Source organism: Chrysemys picta, chromosome 2 (assembly GCF_011386835.1).
Source record: "Chrysemys picta bellii isolate R12L10 chromosome 2, ASM1138683v2, whole genome shotgun sequence".
Lineage (NCBI taxonomy): Eukaryota > Metazoa > Chordata > Testudines > Emydidae > Chrysemys > Chrysemys picta.
In genome coordinates, this window is record NC_088792.1 from 234,750,381 (window position 1) to 234,773,157 (window position 22,777).

Consider the following 22,777-nt stretch of genomic DNA (forward strand, 5'->3'; position numbering starts at 1 on the left):
CAGTGACATACTGTGCTCCTGGGTCTACATGCTGATGTATTTTGTGATCGTAACATAAAACATAGCTCTAATACATCACGCCTCCCCTTCCTCTCCCCCTCCCCCCCCCCCCCCCCCAGTAAATGTAGAGACTACAATAAGAGCCCACGACCTGAGATCCGGGACAGTGTGGCTCTGGGATAGTGGACTCTTTCTGGGTTAGTCTCCCATGAGGAAGTGGTCCTACCTTACCTGCCAGCCTGTCTTTTGGGGGGCAGAAGCATGGCACTAGACCTGATGGTGCTCAGCAAGGGATGAGGAGCATAGGTGCTGGAACTAGGGGTGCTGGGCATGCTGCCACAGCCTCTGGTTGAAGTGGTTTCCATCATATACAGGGTTTACAGTTTGGTTCAATGGCTCTCAGCACCCACGTTATAAAAATTGTTCCAGCACCCCTGGTGAGGAGAAAGTACCCAGTTTATAACGTGCGGGCAGTATTTCGTGGCAGGGGACATATCTGGAGATGGCTTCTGCAGGGCTCTAGTATTGGCATACTATTATTTTTGTACAACTGCGTCCTAACTTCCCATAAAACTATCTTTCACCTGCTTCAGGAAGCAGGGCCGGCTTTAGGCCAATTCCACCAATTCCCCCGAATCGGGCCCTGCGCCCAGTGGCAGGGCCGCCGGGTGGGGGCAAGTGGCTGAGAATCCCTTCCCTGGCTAGAGGCTCCTTTTTAATTTTTACTCACCCGGCAGCGCTCCGGGTCTTCGGCAGCACTTCAGCGACGGGTCCTTCACTCGCTCTGGGTCTTTGGCAGCACTTCGGCGGCAGGTCCTTCAGTGCCACTGAACACCCGGAGCGAGTGAAGGACCCACCGCCGAAGACTAGGAGCACCGCCCGGTGAGTACAAGCCCCACGTGTTTTTTTTTTTTCAGTCATCCCTGCCGGGGCCCCGTCAAAACTGTTCGAATCGGGCCCCGCACTTCCTAAAGCCGGCCCTGTCAGGAAGGGTAGCTAAATGATGTGCTTACAAGAAAATCACCTGCATTATCACAGTGGTGGTCCTTCTGCCAGGAAAGGAAAAATGGTAGTTAGAGCTGAACATCCAGAGGGGATATTTCTGGGATTCTTTAGTTCTTGTGACTATTTCCTGATCAAACTGCCTGATGGTGACCAGGGGAATGGTTTGTGACTTAAACCAGGTTGGATTTGGCATTGTCCTACAAACCCAGCTGTAAGCAAGGATTTCATCCCCCACCCACAATCACTCATATCTGACCACCTAGGAGGGAGTGGGGTTTGTGTGCTTGTATCCCTTGCTAGGAAGAAAGATTCATAAGTGGAAGAGCACAGACCATTTTCATCAGTATAAACTTTGATTCAGACGGCTGCAAGTAAACCTGGAGCCTCAAATTTACCTTTTTCGGGCAGGAACAGTAAATATAGGGTTTGTTTACTGTGATGATGCCAAAGTAAATAGAACTCTTAAAGTGTAATGGATGAGTGTTTACTCTCTTTCTTCTTTGTGACTTTTTACCTGAATGTTGAGATCTAATTGAGAATGTAACCTTTCTATTCTGGATTCCCTAGCAGCTGGAGATGGTGAAGAAGAGGTGCTGCCCCACTGCAACTTGCAGGTTTATACATATACCTGTGATGTGAGCAAGAGAGAGAATGTCTACTTGACAGCTGAGAGGGTCCGTCAAGAGGTTGGAGAGGTCTCAGTCCTGGTTAACAATGCTGGTGTGGTCTCTGGGCACCATCTCCTAGAGTGTCCTGATGAGCTTATTGAAAGGACCATGATGGTTAACTGCCATGCACACTTCTGGGTAACTATACATTTGTTTATGCTTCACTTTTGTTCAGTTTATTTTGGGAAGGGTGTTCTATCACTTAGTTTTGTATATGAATTTGCACTTATACATACAATCTACCACTCTTTTGGATTATTACCCAAGAGGGTTGGAGAGTGGCAAAGGGAGAAAAATAATTTTTGTATCAACCATTTAATTGTAAAATCAATGTTTTACGTGACTTTCAGTATAACATTTTCTGTAGGAACAACTTCTGAATAATCTTCTCTGCTGCTTTCAATTAATACTTTTTGTAGCCTTGTACTGGCATTTTAGCAGCTTTAAGATAGCACTTGATGCTATAGTATTGATTCACCGATTTCTCAAAAGATACTTAAATATTTCTTAAAAGCCCTGTCTGAGATGTAGCTAAAGTTGGCTGTAAGGCAAACTGTAACTTTTGAAGACTTGGCAGGGCGGAGAAGAGAACCTCAAAGGAAAACCAAGCTAGAAAGTCCTTATCAGAAATCTTGCATATTTGTAATTATAACTCATTCTCCAGAGTAAACCATTAGTAGTAAAATAGAGCTACATGGATTCTTGTGTGCTGTTGTTTTAGTAACTGAAGAATGCTAAATTCTCATTGAATTTTGTTCTTATTTTTTGTATTCATTTCAACAGATTTATATAAAACTAGAATGTTAAAGCAGGGTATGATACACACTGGGCCTGCATTAGCTGTCAGACTAAGTCCACAGCATTATAATTGTCCTTTGGTCCCTCAAATAAGCTTATGAAATTTACTTCCAAAACAGTCAAAGAATTAAGCAATCTGAAATCTACTTCAGCAGATGGCTGGTAGATTATTCCTGCATGTGTAATATTAAAATCTTGTGAAATACATGGTGTACAGAAACTTCACATGCCTCTTTACTGTAACTTTTTAACATAGAAGTTAAATGCTGTTTCATAACCCTAAAGGAGCCCCTTCAAATCAATACTGCGAAACACTTAATAGCAGAGCAATCTCTTTTTCCCAAGTATTGTAGAACTTGTCTATAAAGCGTATTTAAACTTCAGTGCACATCAGATACTGTGTATGGAGACTTAACTCTGAAAATATGCATTTAAAGGAAACTTGAAAAGTTTAAAAGTATCTTGTGAACTCTGACAAAAACCAAAAATGCTGTACAGTCCACTGATAAAATGCAGTAAGTCCAACTGATGCTTACAAAAGCAGGGATGTCCGCTAGCTTTAATGAGAGTTCTTGTTGTGCTTTTAAAATGTGGTTTAAATACAGAATTTAGACCTCTTGGAAACTCAGTTACGACATCACTGTACATTAAAATATGGGAGGATCCTAGATTCTCCAGCTGTTCTTCCCTCAGGCATGTAAATCAAGTCACTTATTTACAGCATTGTTTTAGAGAACTTGTTTTAAGGCACCCATTTTATATTTGCTGAGTTCCTAACAGCTATGGGAAACCAAGTTAGACTTAAGCTATTTTTGTGATATTTTTCCATTTAAAAGGAAACTTCTTCCAAACTCTGACTGAGTCAAACTTTTTGTATTGGAATGCTTGTTTAAAATTGTATTGGCCTAAAGGCTAAAGATCAGTGGTGGGGGGTGTCTCCTGAACTTGGATTCACTAAAAATGTTAAGGAGCTGTCCCTCTTTGTTTAACTGAGGACCTGCTTGTATATACTCCTTTTCTAGATCAAGAGATCAGCCTGTGTCCTACGTTTTTAGCTTTTTGGGGGAAGTGGGGTGAGGGGATGCTTGGCAGTTTTTGGTGTTGGCAGAGCTGTTCTTCTCCCTCTCCAGGTCGCACAAATGGCTGGTTTAACCAAAAGTGGATTGACTCTTTTTTTGTTTTGTTTTTGTTTTTTAAACTAACTCATAAGGTACCATCTGAAACAGCCAGATCTGGAGCCAGATTTTTTTAGTGCAAGTTAATGCTGACTTAAACTAGGACAATGTGTCTAGATGTGTGAAGTCAAACTTTTCCATGTCAGCTAAATTGCTGGTACAGCTGCAAAACCTAGTACTCCAGAGCATTTGTGTAGACATGACTATTTTTGGAGGGTGTTTAGTCCCAAAAACCCATGAGTGGATTACAATAAGACATATTCCTTGTCATGTGACTTAAAAATATTGACACACTATTATAACAGGAAAATTCTTCCCACTTCCTCAAACACTCTGACATTTCAGTGCACCTGTGTATGAATAATTAAAAAATATGACTTTGGCATTATTCTTCTGAAATTAGTGAAATGGGCACACTTTTTTTTTCTGCAAACTGCAAGTAAATTGAATAAATGGTAGCTGCTAATACAAAATGAGAAGTGTTTAATTTTTCCAGCATGTGGGGAGTGAAAAGCATGTCATGTATCTTTTGTTGTGAGCCAGCTAGGCTGTACCATGTCACAGAATGGCAATGCCTAAAAATTTGGTGGCATGCCTCAGCCAAAAGATACCATTCATTTTACTGACCTGCATGATTTGCATAGTACTTTCTATGGGAGTTTTATATATCATGTGTCACCACTGTATCTAACTATTGCAATCTTTACTGAATAAAATTATCAATGTGAACTGAATACATGTAATTCAGTTTTCAGATAATGAGAATGCTTCTGATAGTGCCCCTTAATGGTTTTCAATAAGTATGCTGCTGTATAAACAAAGCTGGCACTTGTAGCCCACAGGTGTATAAAACCTCAGCATGTTAATGTAATGTCTCTTCTCCTTACACCCACTTACTTAGTCATCCCTGTTGTTCAGTTCCAGGAATTTACTCTTAAATTCCCCACCCGACTTTTTCTCTCCCAGTGATAATTGGCCAGAACTTCAGTTTGATAAACTTCAGGTCACAATGCAAGACTTACCTGTTTGGTTAGCCCTCTTTAACTGATGACTGGATCATTCCTATTACTTGGGTGCCTCATCGAGTATTGGTATTTATTGTAAAATACATAACCAAGTGCCTAAGCAATGAGGGACTGTATAAACAACAAAACAAATTGCACTAAATAGGAATTGTTCTTATTTGTGGTATAGCTTTGGTTAAATATTATCCCATATTATCCATCTTGGAACAGTCTTTCAGATTCTTTTGAGACTTTTTTCCAGTACATATATGATTAAGATTATGCTATTTCCACATCAGTAGACATTTGGTGTCTACTAGGAGCCTTTTTAGGTCTTGTTGCTAGAATGAAAACTCTTGAACAAATGCTCGAATATAGCAAAATACTAGAATCTGAAGACCTAAAATATCTGTGGCACAGATCTTTAAGATCCAAATCTGAGGGAGATCAGTCTGGTAGTAATCCTGCTGTTTTTCTGCCATGTATGAATTTTCCAAAACTTTCAGCTTAAACTTACCTCTTCTAAAGGAATAGCATCTTGCCCATCACAGGAAGATCAGCTTTCTCTTTGACTAACCAAAAGGGGGAAGCAAAAGCATTTAACTCCAGTTCTGGAGTATTCTCCAGAATTTTTATACAGGGTCCTATTTTGGAAAGACTTTTTCACACATGTTTAACTATGTGCTATGAGTACTCTGTGTGTAAGCATGTATATAAGTCTTTGTGGAATTGGTGCCTAAATCTTTGACAGACATTTATATTGATATAGTAAGCAGGTAAGATAACCTACTGTCTGAAAATTTCTCATTAGTTATCTCCTTCCTAAGCAGGGAATTCTTCCCTGTGAAATACCTAAAGCCAATAATGTTAAATGTTTTGTTCAGGAAATTAAAAGCCAGCCAGTACAAACTGCATAATATAGTGTTTAATAAATGTAATGCATACTCATGCAGTTGCTCTACCTATAGTACTTTCCAAAGGCTTGTGATGCAGGTGTGTCTTATAGTTACTGTCAATCTTGTCTTGTTCAAACTTCAGAGACTTTTAGTACTTCAGTAAAGTCCATATTTTAGCTATAGAGCTTGCTTTTTTCTTGTAACTGTTGAGACCTAAGCTAAATTTTTCTCATTGAAATAGTCATGTACAAATGTGCCATATTTCAAATGACCTTTATATAAATGTATATATTTGCTCTGTATAAATAACGTGCACATATATTTAAATATGCAGGTCTGCAAATATTCCTGGCTTAATGTTTTGAGGGCTGTGTGCATAGTGATTTATGGCAGATAACTCTATTTTAGATTTTCTTTAGTATTTTTACTATGTATGTTTAACTTTAAATGCATATGCTAATCAGTTAAGATGCTAAATAGCTGTTCCACTTGTGTTCAAAATGGTAACTATAGGTAGTCTACAGCTCCTAATAACTAACTTTTGTCCTCAGAAGTACAAGACTGCAAAAGGAATGCTTACTTAAAAGTACTTGCAGTACTTGCCTGCTTTTAACAGTGAACCAAGTAAAGTTCTGTCCCAAATGTGTGAGGGAAGAAGTATGATCCAACCTGGCTTCCATCACAATTGACTTTTCTCCCCTTTCCAGCACCTTAGAGTCAGTTGATTAAGGAGTTGACATCTGGGCAAAAGACCCTGTCCCTAGACATGTCCTACCTTGCTAGACTGCTTACATGATGTTGGGGTACTGAGCGAACAGTTGTCTTGGTTCTTGACTTTGCTAAATATATTAATGCTTTTATAACAACACAAAAAATGTTTCTCTGCAATACAGTAGATCGGGGTTGGCAGTCTTTCAGAAGTGGTGTGCCGAGTCTTCATTTATTCACTCTAATTTAAGGTTTCGCGTGCCAGTAATACATTTTAACGTTTTTAGAAGGTCTCTTTCTAGAAGTCTACATACAACAATAGTTTAGTTATATATTCTAAAGTAAATAAGGTTTTTAAAATGTTTAAGAAGCTTCATTTTAAAATTAAATTAAAATGCAGAGCCCCCCAGACCGGTGGCCAGGACCCGGGCAGTGTGAGTGCCACTGAAAATCAGCTCGCATGCCGCCTTCGGCACGTATGCCATAGGTTGCCATAGTAGATGTTAGTTTGGAATGCACCTGTTACAATAGGAAAAGTATCCCCTGTGTCCTATGCAAACATCTTGCCCTGTCATGAAAAAGCAAACTATAATAATCTAAATAGGCCCAAAGAACATCAATGGGCTTATAGAAACTCTCCTTCTCATGGAAATGCCATCTGAATAGTTCATTGGAGGGATCCAGAACAATGTGACAACTTCTTGAGGCTGCACCTTCATGTTGGGTGGAGAGGACTATGTGAGTGACCAAAATGACTACATTCAACGTGTTCCTTGGTTCAGTTGTGTCTGCCCTTGGTAATAAGTATATAACTGCTTTGCCAACAGTACTGTTTAGTAACTTACTTAATTATTGGTCCTCTTTGCCTTCAGTGATTACTATCTTAAGCTTTTCTATAGTGTCCGCTACTATAGTATCCTACTACAGTATCTGAGTGATGGCCAGGTGAATTGTGGTGGCTGAGTGGTTCAGGTGCTAGGCTAAAATCTTGAAGGTCATGGGTTTGAGTCTCACTCAATCTCACGCTGAACAGTCACCACCAGTTTACCCTGCTGCAAAAGGAGTACTTGATCCATTGGGTTAGGGCAGCTAAAGGCAGTTGAACGTGATGCTGGCCACATTGCTCCCTTATGTACCAGTGGTTATCCCTTAACTGCATCAGCTCAGTGAGCCATTGGCTTAGGGGAACTCTGACTTTGGCAAACTGGTGCTCTTTCAAATCTAAAGTTTGTCTTGTCATTAACCCAGTCTCTCAAAAGGGAATCTAGATTCCAGCAAAGATAGCTGAAAGGATTACGTATTTGCAAGTGTTCCTATGTTCTTTCTGGTCCTTTTATTGGATATAGTCTTGGAATTCTGCAAACTACAGTCATACAGGACATACATACCCTTCTGCCAGGTGCTGATGGCAGCAAAAAGGGCTAGGTTGAGTTTTCTAGACTGGGATTTCCTTAAATGCTTAACTAACACCAGTTTAAACCTCCACCCAGAGACCTGGGAATCTATATACACTATCCTAGGTGCCCCTAGTGGGCAGTTCTTCCCCACTCACAAGCACTGAGTGCAGAGGTTACAGCAGATACTTTGGTGGGTGGGGGGGGGAGACAACAAAGAATTGGTCTTAACAGTAATCCCAACCTCAGTCCTCCTTTGGCCGTTGTAAATGGCTAATGTGTTCTGACCACTTCCGTCCTCCCCACTCAGTTAATTGTCCTGGGTTGGAGAAGTCCAAGGTTTCTAGCAGGTCAGTGCTGCCTTGGCTTCTCTGGGGGCTTTATTACCTAACCCAGCTGGAATGATTTCAGCTTTAATTGTTGGATAGGGAGATCTGTGCCAGAATCCATTGGGTAGGCTGCTGCCTTCTCTCTGACTTCAGCCCAAGCTACCTAGCTGTACTGCTGCTCTGTGCTCTGCATCCCTTCTGAGCTGTCCGTTGCCTTGGAGAAGCTGCTGCTGCTTCTGGCAGTCTGCACTGCTGGTCATCTTGCAGCTGCTGCCCCTAATGCTCTGCATTGTCTGGTGTTACCAATCTGCCTCTACTCCCTCGAAGCTGCCATCACTTTGCACTAGCCAACAGTCTCAGCTTAGCTGTTAGGGAGGGATCTGGGACACTTGACAGATAACAAGCAGGAGTCTTTTTTTTTTTTTCCCCCCCCCCCTCTTCCTGTAGCTTAGTCCAGGTTTCCTTACCCAGCATGTTGGACAGCTGTGTTATTTCCCAGCAAGGTCAATTGCATTTAACTGCCCCCAAATGCGAAACTTAACATTTATCAAAATGCCTCAAACCTTCACATAGCTCAAATGCGAATAAGGCCCTGCCCGTTCAGTCAACTCTCTTTGCTCTCCAACAGATCCTGGCAGAGAGCTTCCTTGCCTGCGGAGCTCATGGCCATCTGTAGCTCTTAAGCAGCTGTTGGCCGCTCTTCTCCTACTTCACCAACAGGTGACAGCACTGAGTCCCATTCGCTGTCATTCTTTGGTCCACAGGTCTTACATACACACAGTTTGTATTGTGCTACTTGGCAACATCTATAGTGAAGCCCCAGCAAGATTCTCAGGCTCCATCTTCATTATAAACACTGCAGTGGCACAGCTGCAGTTGTCGCGCTGTAGTGCTTCAGTGTAGACACTACCTATGCTGACGGGAGGTGTTCTCCTGTTACTGTGGTTAATCTACCTCTCCGAGAGTCGGTTGCTAGGTTAACAGCAGAATTCTTCCATGAATCTAGCACTGCCTACACTGGGGGTTAGATTGTCTTAACAACATCGCTCACTGGGGGGCGGGGGGGTGTACGTGTGCAGATTTTTCACACCCCTGAGAGTTGTAGCTGGGTCGACCTACCTTTTTAGTGTAGACCTGACCTTAGCCGTAGCAATGGGAGGATTAGAGAGTCTGTAAGTACCGTTAGGCATTTGTGACTCTCAAGAAAACACTTTCAAATAGGGAAATGAATGAAGCTTCTATCTTTTCATCTTCAGGAAATGTAGTTTGGAAAACAACATCCTTCAAAGATGGAAAATAGGTCTTAATGAAAACATTTTTTTCTTTAGATTGCTGGACATTTATTTCTGGAGCTTGAGTAGCCAATAGAGCTGTCTTGTAGTAAAGCTTTTTTCTTTCAACTGTGTTATTTTGCACTCTGTATGAATCTTGTGTAGTCTTGTGCTAAGGACAATTAAATTGTCACCATATAAATTTGCAGGCCTTAACAGGCAGACATCCACTAGAAACAGTACACAGGATGTCTATTTATCTTGCATTAGTCCTTTTTGAATACTTCTAGACCACAGGCCCCCAGCAATCATCTGTCTTCATGAAGCTGAAGGTCCTTCTGTGTGGTTCTTTAAAAATAAACAAATTAAAAAAACCCTCAGTGCCTATTTATATGCTTAATCCAAGGTTATAGAAGAGAGTGTGTGTGGCAGTGTTCTTGACACAGTCAAGACACACATGACTTTTCAGACCATATATCATTTCCCTTGAGAACAGTCAGCAAGCATAGCTAACCATGTTGAGTGCAAAAAAAGTCTTCGTTCTATGAAAAAGCCCTTCTAAATGTTGCCTTATATACAGACTATGCAAACTCAAGCATGCATAAATTGAATTCCAGAACTGTTATCCACTACTCAACTCTAGCTGTGGTACAGATGTTGCAGAACACTACTCCCTGAAATCCATTGATGCTGTCTGTTCAGTTGTGGTTTTCTGTTGTCTAGTATCATCAGACCTCTGTGATAACAAACTTGTAGTTATATACTGAGGTGCATAGACAAAATGATCCACAGTAGTTTGCTTCTGTCTTTAGTTAGGAAAGCTTCTATCAAGGCAGTTAATAAGTGTTTTGAAAACAGCCTTTGAACATGTTACCACCAAACCTCCTGGTCACAAGCTTTCCCATGTGTACTAGGGCCTTTGCACTGATCCTGCTTTGCAGTGATTAATCCTTTTTTTAATGCAGACACAGCACTGTTGCTCTTATATCAGAGGCTGAAAATTGCATTGGTCTGGACTTGCTATACTTAGTCCTGCACTGGGGCAAAACAATACTGGCAATTGGATGGCCACTGTAAACTTTAAGGTTCAATATCTTGTGAATCAGCAGGGCTTGTAACATTTTAGCTTTCTCTGGTGTAAAACATTTGATTGTAGCACCAATGAGTTATGACAAATATGAAACTGCCATTCAGATTAATATCTTGCTTTTTCCCCCACTTCAATTATGACATGACTTCAGCAACTGCTATTTCAAACCACAAGTGCTAGACTCCAATGTCCTACACAAATTGGAAGAAGTTTGAAGTCTGGCCTATTGACGTGGTAGACAGCAATGATTCTCAAACTGGCCTAGGAACTATTGGTGGTCTCTAAGTACTGGGTTGTGGTCTATGGACAGCTGGTTGATTATGTGGTTTACCCTTGTCTCCAGCTGTTAAATTATATGAAGATGGCAAAAATGCATAGAGTATGTACTGCTTTTCTAATATTCCTTGTAAACCATTGCAAGTGTCTCAGACTAGTTAACAACCCCATATCAAAGGGAAGGTATTCCTGAAGCCTACATCTGTTAAGATGTGGTCTATGACATGCCATTCTGAGAACCTTAGGAATAGAGTATTAATCTAATTTTAGGTTTCAGAGGGGTAGCCGCATTAGTCTGTATCAGCAAAAACAGCGAGGAGTTCTTGTGGCACCTTAGAGACTAACAAATTTATTTATTTATCTAATTTTTGTGGCTGGTGGCTCTACCAGCTGCTAAAATAAAGCTAGAATTGGAACTGGAGTTTTGTCATAAGGAAGTAAGACTGTAGGAGTCAGACTTTCAGGTCTCCCATGACCTGTCAAGGCCACAAACACTTTACAAATCCCCAAAACATTAATATTATTTGCTAATCTCTTCTTAAGCACTGGTCCTGGACGAATGATCAGAGGGAATTTAAATCCCTGTCTCTTATGGAAAGAATCAACAAAATAAACAATATGTGAGCAAAGGCATCAGAGAAATTATAGGATTTGGGGAGTTGAGAATTTGGGGAAGCAGGAGAACCTTAGACATAATTACTGTGGTCTTTCCCAGTGAGGTGCCTCATCCTCACTAACAATATATGCAAAAAGAACTATGAAGTGGGTTTTAGCCCACGAAAGTTTATGTCCAAATAAATTTGTTAGTCTCTAAGGTGCCACAAGTACTCCTCGTTCTTTTTGCTGATACAGACTAACACGGCTACCACTCTGAAACCTAACAATATATGATTAGCTTTTTCACTGCTTTAGGGAAACACCTGGTTACAAAGGTAGAATACATGGCTTTCATGTGGCTGGGGAATACATTGTGTCCTAATGAAAGTTTGGAACAGAAGATTTTCGTTCACAGGCGGCAGAGGATTAGACAATAAAACTGGGTTGTCTTTGTGGCAGTGGAGAGTGCTCATCAAGCAGCTACCTGATTGGTTCTCATGAAACCATGTTTACACATTCACGGACTTGCTGATATCTACTTTCCACTTTAAAATGGTCCCCTAACTTAATTCTTCTTCTTAAGTAGAATCTTTTTATCTGCTTCATTCAGAGGTGAAATGCCATCTCCCATTGCAGAAGGGTGTTGGTAAGGGAAAAGGGAGAAGACTTCCCTTCATTGTCATTTGTCTTTCCACTTAGAATTAGCAGTATTTAATTAGATTCATCAAGCTGAAACTACATATGAAAATAGATTTGATCATTAAGTGTATGACTAAACATATTTACCATGTTTTGGGGCTTGTATACTCTTCTACTATGCAAAATCATTGAGGTGTGAAATCTCATGTGAGCAAAATCCAGCTGCCGTTGGCTGATTGGATCAATGCTGTTTAATGTCTTGATTCTTGATAAATTAAAAATACACTCCACAACACGTCTGGTTTTATTTTCAAATACTTGCAATATCAGATTATTGCTTGATTATAAGCAAATGATCACAGCATACCTCTCTAAAACAAGAGTGGCCTGTTCATGTGTTTTGAGTAAAATTAAATCAGTTACGATGTGACTAGGATTATGCTTCACATGATACCAAAAATTCTGCCCATCAGTGTTTGCTCTCTTTTTTTAACGTGCTTTAGTGACACCATGTACACCTCTACCCCAATATAACGCTGTCCTCGGGAGACAAAAAATCTCACCGTGTTATAGGTGAGACCGCGTTATGCCGAACTTGCTTTGGCCCCTCTCCCCCGTTCCTTGTTCCCTGACCATCCCCTACCCAACCCCCCTGACTGCTCCGACCCCTATCCACCCCACCCCCCCCGAAAGGCACTCACCAGCAGCGGTGGGAAGCGGAGCAACGTGGCCCCAGCCCGCTCCACTCCTCTACCTCCCAGCCGCGGCCCTCCACTTCCCGCCGCCAGTGAGTGCGGGGAGGTTGGGGAAAGGATGCCCCCCGTGCTCTCCGGCGGCGGGAAGCAGAGCACCACAGCTGGGAGCTGGCGGAGTAGAGTGGGCTGGGGCCGGGCTGCTCCGCTGCCAGTGAGTGCGGGGAGTTTGGGGAAAGGATGCCCCCCCCACTCACCGGCGGCGGGAAGCAGAGCAACGCGGCCCCAGCCCACTCCACTCCGCCACCTCCCAGCCATGGCGCTCCGCTTCCCGCCGCCGGTGAGTGCGGGAAGGTTGGGGAAAGGACGCCCTCCTCACTCACCGGCGGCAGGAACGGGAAGCGGAGGGATCCAGCCCCAGCCGTGTCGCTGGGGGTGGGTTGGGGAAAGGTTCTGCACATATCTGCGGCAGGTAGTGGAGCACTGCAGCTGGGAGGTGGCGGAATGGAGTGGGCTGGGGCTGGGCTGCTCCGCTGCCGGTGAGAGCGGGGGGGATCCCTTCCTCCAAACCCCCTCCCCCGAGCGACACTGCTGGGGCCAGGGCGAGAGAAGCGAAGCGGACTGCTCCCAGCCCCCTGCTAATCCCCCGGGCCATTCTGGGACTGCGGGGCCCCCAAAATTGCCCCCCCCCCCCAGCTCCTGCCTCCTAGACCCTGGGGGGAGCCCCTAACTGCCCGAGACTCTCTCCCTCTTATCCAACCCCTCCGCCCTGGCCAGGCCCGGCAATCTTAACATGCTGCTCAGAGCAGGATGTCAGAGCTTTACCGCGTTGTATGCAAACCCGTGTTATATCGGGTCGCGTTATATCAGGGTAGAGGTGTAGTTTAGCTCTTTCTTTTATAATCCAGTCTCTCCAGCTCCTCCCGTTACTTCTGTTAAACAAATTCAAGGAATATGGAGGCTGTGTTCACCTGCCCAATCACTTGCATTTTTAGCCCTGCAGATTTGGACAATCCAGTTTGAGTCCTTAGGGCATTATTGCTTTCCAGGTTTCTCTATTCGGTTCAATATTGTGTTTAGAACAACCTTCTTCCATTGTCTTCACTTGCATTTTTCAAGTGAATCACTTTGTGGTGACTTGCAAATTTCTAACCTTTCTAGGTCCTTTTACATGGGAATCAATGACACATGCCTCAATTTTTTTTTCTTCTCCAGCCTCTCCATGTCTCCTTAGAATCATAGAAGATTAGGGTTGGAAGAGACCTCAGGAGGTCATCTAGTCCAACCCCCTGCTTAAAGCAGGACCAACCCCAACTAAATCATCCCAGCCAGAGCTTTGTCAAGCCAGGCCTTAAAAACCTCTAAGGATGGAGATTCCACCACCTTCCTAGGTAACCCATTCCAGTGCTTCACCACCCTCCTAGTGAAATAGTTTTTCCTAATATCCAACCTAGACCTCCCCCACAGCAACTTGAGACCATTGCTTCTTGTTCTGTCATTTGTCACCACTGAGAACAGCCGAGCTCCATCCTCTTTGGAACCCCCCTTCAGGTAGTTGAAGGCTGCTATCAAATCCCCCCTCACTCTTCTGTAGACTAAATAACCCCAGTTCCCCCAGCTTCTCTTCATAAGTCATGTGCCCCAGGCCACTAATAATTTTTGTTGCCCTCTGCTGGACTCTCCAATTTGTCCACATCCTTTCTGTAGTGGGGGGCCCAAAACTGGACGCAGTACTACAGATGTGGCCTCACCAGTGCTGAATAGAGGGGAATAATCACTTACCTCGATCTACTGGCAATGCTCCTACTAATACACCCCAATATGCCATTAGCCTTCTTGGAAACAAGGGCACACTGACTCATATCCAGCTCCTTTCCTGCAGAACCGCCGCTTAGCCAGTCAGTCCTCAGCCTGTAGCAGAGCATAGGATTCTTCTTGTTGAACCTCATTAGATTTTTTTTAGCCCAATCCTCCAATTTGTCTAGGTCACTCTGGACCCTATCCCTACCCTCCAGTGTATCTGCCTCTCTCACCAGCCTAGTGTCATCGGCGAACTTGCTGAGGGTGCAAGCCATCCCATCATCCAGATCATTAATAAAGATGATGAACAAAACCGGATCCCTGGGGCACTCCGCTTGATACCGGCTGCCAGCTAGACATCGAGCCATTGATCACTCTCTGTTGAGCCCGACAATGTAGCCAGCTTTCTATTCACCTTATAGTCCATTCATCCCATCCATACTTCTTGAATTTGTTGGCAAGAATACTGTGGGAGACCGTATCAAAAACTTTGCTTAAGTCAGGTTATATCACGTCCTTCCAAGTTCTAAAATTGGTATAGCTTGCAGATTTCATTAATATGCTGTTGACCTTCTCTTCCAGATAACTTAATAAAGACCGTCTTCCTAAGTGAGCATTCTTCTCTAATGCATTCTTCAGGCTGATAATATGGCTACTACATGTAAAATGGCATGTGTCCTGCCTTTTGAGAAGCAATTTGGCTAATTCTGCATTTACTTCCTCTAGACTACTTGAGGCTCTAATGCCAAGCTCAATATGCAAATTTAAGCTGCTGTTATGGTTGTCCTTTGACTGACTATAATCCCAGACACAGCCTTTGATATTGCATATCTTGACTTTGCAATTTAGGGATAGCAAGATTTTCGTGTGTATGGGATGGGGGTAGTGTCAGAAGAGTTTAATTAAACTTCTTTTGACTAGTCCTCTTACCCCTTTTTTTAAAAATGGAGAGATTGGGTACAATGGGTCAAATTCTGCATCTTATTGTACCACTAACAAGCTATGGGTGTAACTGAGGCATAAACTTTGCCCTTTGTCTCTAATGTGGTGCAAAAACACATTCTATTTGTATGATTATCTATTTTATACTCCTTTCCCTACAGCAGCCTGTCCAGATAACTGATCTCCTCTCCTCCCTCCCACTTCTAAAAAAATGCTTGCTACTTAATTGCAGAACCAAGCTTTTCAGTCTCAATCCATCTCCCATGGAAGATAATGGCTGACATAAACAGAAGTTAAATTGGCACTTGATACTGTAAGCTTTTCCTCTGAGCTTCAACATTTTAGTCTGCATAAGGTCTTTCAAAGTGTAGTTACATATGTGTAGATTGTACATCTTTGTAAATATGCTTAGATTGTTGAAGCCTTTCTGAAATTGGGGAAAATGCGTACATTGAAGAAAATATTAAACATTTTATAAAACAAGTGGATGGGTTCTTAACTCACAACATTGCAATAAATTCCTTCATTAATGTTTTGCCCATGTAAATAATTACACTTTTTCAATGAGTGAGAGAATTAGCACCTTACCAGTAGTTCATAGTGTTAATCAGATTGAGACTCAACACCAGTGAACTGTCACAACTAGAAATGGAAGGCACTAATAGGCTGAGGAAATTTCCAAGAATACAGGAACAAATGTGTAGTGGAAAGGTGACTATTTTAACACGATCCTTTGAAAATTCAAGTTTGTTTGGCTGTTAAATTCTACACCTAAATTGGTTTGTGAATGAGCATTTGGGGTTTTTTTTCTTCCATTTGCTGTTTATTTAAATTTTTGTGACAACTTCTCAAATATCCTGCCCATGTCCCTGACTTGGGAAAGCACTGAAGCATGTGCTTACCTTTTAAGAATATGCTTAAAGTTAACCACATGCTCAAGAGTTCTATTAAATGCGGCTAAATGATCTAAAGAGCTTAATAGTCCTAAACCCTTCCTAGCCATTGCAATCTGCCACCACTTCCCAATAATCTTAAATTTTAAAAAACTGCTAAAGATGTTGCAAGAGACCAGTAATGCAAAATCGTAGACATCATGTCGAAAGGTACTAAGTACTCAGAGCTATTATTGAAGCTGATAGAAGTTGTAGGTTCTCAGGCTTTCTTATAGCTCTTGCTGTTGAAAGGCATAGGATGTGTGGATGTGGCTCTCCTGCTGTCCCCTTCTCTTCCCCCCCACCCCTCCAAAAAAAAGTGTGTAGAACTAGGTTGCAGTGATGCTGCTGAGAAATTGAAGACCAGTTAGTAGTTGTGTTGTAGCATGTGGGGCACTAGCATAGCCTAGCTGGTCCTCAGACAGCCTAAAGATAGAATTGTCCATCTCCCTTTCTTTAAATCACTAAAGAAAACTCTTGAAGAACAGTTGATTGTGTAAGTTAGGCTATGGCTACACTGGCGCTTTACAGCGCTGCAACTTTCTCGCTCTGGGGTGTGAAAAAACACCTCCCTGAGCGCAGCAAGTTACAGCGCTGTAAAGCGTAAACAGTGCAGCCGCGCTCCCAGCGCTGTAAGCTAATCCCCTCGTGGAGGTGGAGTACCTGCAGAGCTGTGAAGCGTGAGTGTAGCCAAGGCCATACTCTTGGTACAGCCAGTTAGTGAATCTCTGAAAATGCATTATCCATCTTTTTTTCTAAAATCTCCAGTAAACTTTATGTATAAAAATGTTAGTTATAATTCAATGAGGGTTACTCTACAGTAAGTTGGAGCTACCAGCAGTCTTTAGTTATTTCATAGTCAAACACATGTTACTGTTATCAAACCTTCACTCAACTGTAAAATCTCCTGTATTTCCTTTTTTATTACTGATTAAATGCTTATGTACAAAGATAAACATTCTCCTGGCAATAGGCGTATCCCTCCTGTCGAATGTTTGGAGATGGTAAAATCACTCTTTTTATAAGGCATTTAACACAAATCAGTGTTTGTATTGCTGAATGCATTGAGCAGGAAGAGCAGGCTGACTATAAAGTTCCTATTTGCATACAAATACCATGGTAAACAGTGGTCATAGTGAAGAAATGGCTTTAAGGTATCTAAAACTTAGATGACCTCTGCAGTTTTTAATCTAAAGATTGTGCATCTTCAAGAAGTAGATAATCTGTTACATAACACATAGTTCAAAGGCTTCATTCACTCTAATATTAAGGAATAAGTTTCCATAAATTCTTTTAAAAAACCTTCACATTTTTAATGAAGAACAAAGCTGTCAGAATATCATGCAGAGTAAAATAAAAAGTTATGCCAAATGTTTGACATGATGACTAAGCTTTATGGCAAGTTCTGTCTAGGAAAAAATCTGCATTTAAAAGAGAGTCTGCATTCTTATTTGCTGAACAGAGTATTCTGAACTCACTCTTATCTAACAGAATAAAACACCCACATAAAATTCCTTTCTGAATAGTTAAGGGAGTACGTATATTGAAGAGTCATAATAGTAATTGGAAACTGCTTAATTTTTGTCAAGACTTTCCAGTATTTGGTGATAGATAAATAAAAATATTTTGCACCCCAAACTGGTTTGAATACTTGCTACAAACATGTATTAATGAGGGTGAGAGACTAATAGCTTCCTCACACAACTTTTCAGTGCAGCTTTTGAGTACTTTTGCTAATTGAAGCTCTGGCCTCTAGATTATCTATAAACAATATAGATAATTAGCAAAAGCATTTAGTCACTTGATTTCAGCCAGGACTTGAACCTAATTTTTATGAAAGAGAGGGAGAGTACCCATTAACTCAGGACAGTACTGAGCCTGTGGAAACCCTTCAAGAATTGAGTTTGACACTTCAATCAATATATGTTCTGTCTTCCTCACTGGCAAATGTATCTAGGTGAAACGTGGTGGTGGTAGTAGTAATAGCTGTTGTGGCAGTTAGAGGATTTATCTTCATGTACTTGTTTTGTTACAACTGTGGTAGAACTCTGTAATCTAGGCCACATGCGTTTAGCCCTTTCTACTCATTTGACAACTGTATGATGAATGGAATATGGCTTTAAAGGTATGTCTACACTGCAGCTGGGAGCATGCTTCACGGCTTGAGTAGACGCCTGTTCCTGTACTTGACCTAGCGCGCTAAAAATATTCGTGTTGCTCGGAGTAGCACAGGTGGCAGCTTATCTACCCAGGAGGTCTGGGTAGATTTGTACTCCGACACCTAGCCTGAGCCACTCCACATGTTACCCTGGCCATGCTGCTATTTTTAGCGCACTAGCTGGAGGAGAGCTAGTACATATCTACTTGAGTTGTGAAATATACTCAAGTACAAACCCACCCAAGACCCCTGGGTACATACTTGGGTGGCTAGCCTGAGGCGCTGCCCATGCTACCCCTCCCCTTACCGGCTACATTGCTATCTTTAGCATGCTAGCTTGAACAGAGCTAGAGTGTCTGTCTACTTGAACTGGGAAGCATGCTACCCGTTGCAGTGTGTAGATGTATCTGAATCTAATACTAGCTAGATACTAATACTAGCGTAGTCGCGCCGCCAGCGCTGCGAGAGCTCTTTCGCAGCGCTGTAAGTACTCCACCTCTCCGAGGGGAGTAGCTTGCAGCGCTGCAGGCGCTGATTACACTGGCACTTTACAGCGCTGCACTCGGGGGTGGGAGGGGCATTTTCACACCCCTGAGTGCAGCAAGTTGCAGCGCTGTACAGCACCAGTGTAGCCAAGGCCTCACATAAGCAATCTTCACTTCATGGTAGTGCAGGCTACTAGGACCCTCTGTAGACCAAGAGTATGTTTACGCTGCAGAGTTACCTACGCTGTAATGTGGATATTGTCCCTAATCCCTCTCCCATGTGCACACAACAATCTTCAACCCAGGCTTGATGGTATTTTAAATCTGATTTGTCTGGCATGGATTGGGGTATAGGTCTGAGGCCAGATTCAGCTTTAATCTGTGAAGGTAATTTTCCCCTTTTTTTGTTTTTGGAGCGTCGATGCAGGCTAATCAACACTGGTGCCAATAGTCCTTCAGAGTCTTCTCATAATTTTCTGACCTCTATTTTCTTCCCCTCTACGTACTTGCTACTTCTGCACCACAAGTCATCCTACAAAATGTATGTACACCAACTTGGTGTACATAATGTACACCTAGCACACTGCCTGCTACATTATTACTATTGTGGTTCCATAGCAATTGAACAAAGATGCCAAGAAATTATTCTCCCAGTAAGCTGCCAGTTGGCTGAATGCTGACAACAAGTGGCTAGTGTGAGGTTGGTAAGACCCAAGATTTAGGGAGATGCACAAGTACCTATTCAAGAAGCTGGCAGTGGATGGTATTCACTGGAGCATCTGAATGCAGGTTAAAGAATCAAATTCCTGAAGTCCAAAGCTGGTCTGTGAGTCCAGCTGCCAGAGGTGGAAAGTGGGGAGTTAGAAGGGCATGTCTGTGGTTATTCTGTGTTGCTACATCCTAGTGCAGCAGGCTGTTGATGTTTGCCTGAGTTTTAGTCAAGTGATGTAGGAGAACTTTTCATGCAGGAGCGGCTCCAAATGATCTGCCAGGGTTTTAGACGGAGCTAACTTCCCATGCCGCCTTTCGTAGCTTATTAAACCTCTGCAGGCTTTAATATTCACCTCAGTCACCTGGTGACAAAGGATCTCCAGGGCATAGATGAATGGGTGTTTACCTGGAACAGGTGCTTCCTTCATTCTAGAATTGTCCGCGAATTGTCATCTTCCAGTGTCACCACTCCCAGAAATATTAAGACCATTGCTAGTAAAAGATCCCTGGCCAGTCCACCCGCACTCCGAACCCAGAAAAAGCCCCCCCCCTTTTATATTTATATAGCTATATAAAAAATGCATTTGCCATTCTTTTGTCAGGAGAAACAGGGATGTACCAGCTTATGAGCAAAGAAATGGAGGAGGCTGCATGCCAACAAGATAAAAGTTGTAACTTTCCCCTTGCTAGTATAATATAATGAGACGCTCAACTAGTTCTCCCAATCGTCTCTCCATACCCCCAGAAAGGGCCGAAGGTGATGGTCTCTCTCAGGTGTGTGTGTGTGTGTGTGTGTGTGTGTGTGTGTGTGTGTGTGTGTGTGTGTGTGTGAAATGTTAGAGGAAAAACTGGGTTTTATTAAGAGGAGGAAATTCACTACTATGCTTTCCTGTGGTATTTGTGTGTAAACGCAGGGGAATTGTCTTCTAGAGAGGAAGAAAATAAAAGTGAATAAAGGAAAAGTAGAAAAGTGTGATCTAAGACAAATGGGAATCTGAATACATTAACCCCACATAAACCTGAGATGATACTCCCCCGCACCTCCATCTGAAAAGAATCTCAGGAAGGAAAGAAACTTCTGGAGTCAATTATAGTCTCCACTCAAAGTAGAAAAAATGTAATCATGTATGGAACAGAAAATGGCCTAGTCATATTTTATTCAAGTAACCATTAGTTTCAGTCTGAGTATTTATCTGCACTTTACCTAAAAGAGAGAGCTGCTTTCCACTGTGTCGCATACATGCCTTGAGTTACACAAGATCACAAGAAACTGAGCTCTTTAGATAACGTAAGGGCACCTACGTAACTACATGAATGAGCCCACAATAACACACACATCCTTACATTTTTCTCTGTCTAAACACTTCTAATTTTCCATCCTTTCCTCTAAAACCACCCCACCTCAAGTAAGCCTTCTAATACAGTATATAAGAAGAGATTTAATTTAGCCAGACTGTGTGCAGCTGTCATAGACATGACATAATTACTCTTATAGTAGGTAAAGAATGGAAAATTGACTAATGCTTGTAGCAAACTAATACCACCAGTTATCTATGATTTGAATAGAACTACTTATCTTATCTCTGTTGTCTCCCCATTGTAAAGAGCTTTGTGGGACTAAGTTTTGATTAAGAAAACTACTTAATTCAGTTTCAGTTTGCTTCTGATACATTGCATGTTCGCTTACTGAACACAAGAAAAACACTCCAGCAGTAGAAATGGTCATGAATATCAATTATACTCAAAGATCTCAAAATCTAGAGGAATTTTTGTAATTGATCATTACATGATCACATTAGCTATCTTTAGTATTTAAGAGTGGTGTATTTAGGCCTATTTATAACTAAAGATAGTACCTGTAGATGGTATGCTGCAGAATTTTTTTTAATAGTAGTTTGTCAGAAATCTGTTTCATATGGATTTAATCTGGGAGAGACATAACTTTGACACTTGTATCTCAGTTCAGTAGTGTCAATCATGTTCTGAGCAAATGCTGTAACCCATATTGATATATCCATTTGGGGGGCAGTGAGAAGGAAAGAATGTTAACCATTATTTCACGTACACTAGGTTAACTTCTTAGAACTGTAAATGTTAAAACAAGTAACTTAAAAACAAAATTTCATGCAGAGTTGGAGGGAAACGATTCATATATTTTGTCTTAAACTATGCTTTTATTTATAATTTAAGACCAATATTTTCTATGCTACCGCAAATTCTTTTGTTTTCCATCTACTGACCTTTACTTTGTTACCTCCAGCTTCTGAGCCTGGACAAACTTTCTCTATTTTCACCTCATCAGCAAGCATGTTTAATATTGGGGGTGGGGAGGGGGAAGCGTGGTTTTGCTTGCTTGTTTTGTCATCATTATAGACTTTTTTTTAAGTCCATCTTGCTCTTTCATGAGCTTCTGGTTGCAAGGCAACTGTAACAATATTACTGTGCATGTATGTTAAGTATTAACTACTGTTGCAGTTCAATATTAAACGAATCCCCATGGTTTCTAAACAGTGGGTCTTTTATGTGAAGGGCAAATGAAGCTTTAGTGAGAAATTGAAGGTTGTACTGCCTGCTAGGAGCTAAATAACTAAGGGACTTCTTTTGAAATAAAGCATTGGAAAGTCTAGCTTTTCTGTTGTGAATAGAAGGCCTGTTTCAGACACAAATGAGGGAGATTTCTAGAATAGCTTCCGTTCATATTTTAAAATAGATACCTATTTTCATAAAGGTCTGACTTGAGGAAAAATCACATGAATCTTCTGATGCATCCAGATCCCTGAGAGCGGAAACAATCTATATGTAAATCAGAGAACGGTATAAATTAACTATTTCAGATAAAAAAAACTATCCATTCCAAATTGTGGTGCAGAATTAAAAGATTTTTATCAGGCTTAGAATCTAAGATGATCATCACACAATAGAATAAACCAAGAAACCGTTTAATTTCCTCAACCCCTTAAAATGGTCACATATGTTTTTTGTGGTGAAGTCTCTCTGATCGACAGTTCCAGGCAGGTGTCTGCACTCCTTGTAAACTGAGCCTTGGATGAAGCCACTGGTCTATCGTGCACGGACAGTGCTGCCAGGGAGCTGAAAATTACATTCTTACCAAATGGAAGCATCTGTTGGAAAGAGTCTAACACGCTAAGCAAATCCAGGAATCCATTGCTGTACCTGCCTCCTTGTCCACACATGATCATAGATCCT

General features: G+C 41.8%; 1 protein-coding gene across 2 annotated transcripts in view; it reads left to right on the plus strand.

The window, feature by feature from the left end:
* RDH10 (retinol dehydrogenase 10) overlaps window positions 1-22,777 on the plus strand; it is a 42,649-nt gene that overhangs the window by 1,822 nt on the left and 18,050 nt on the right. Inside the window, exon 2 of one of the 2 annotated variants that reach the window (XM_005306793.5) lies at window positions 1,573-1,811. In XM_005306793.5, coding sequence (XP_005306850.1) covers window positions 1,573-1,811 — 239 coding nt within the window. The remainder of the gene's footprint in view (window positions 1-1,572; window positions 1,812-22,777) is intronic. The other variant, XM_005306794.5, reaches the window with a different exon arrangement.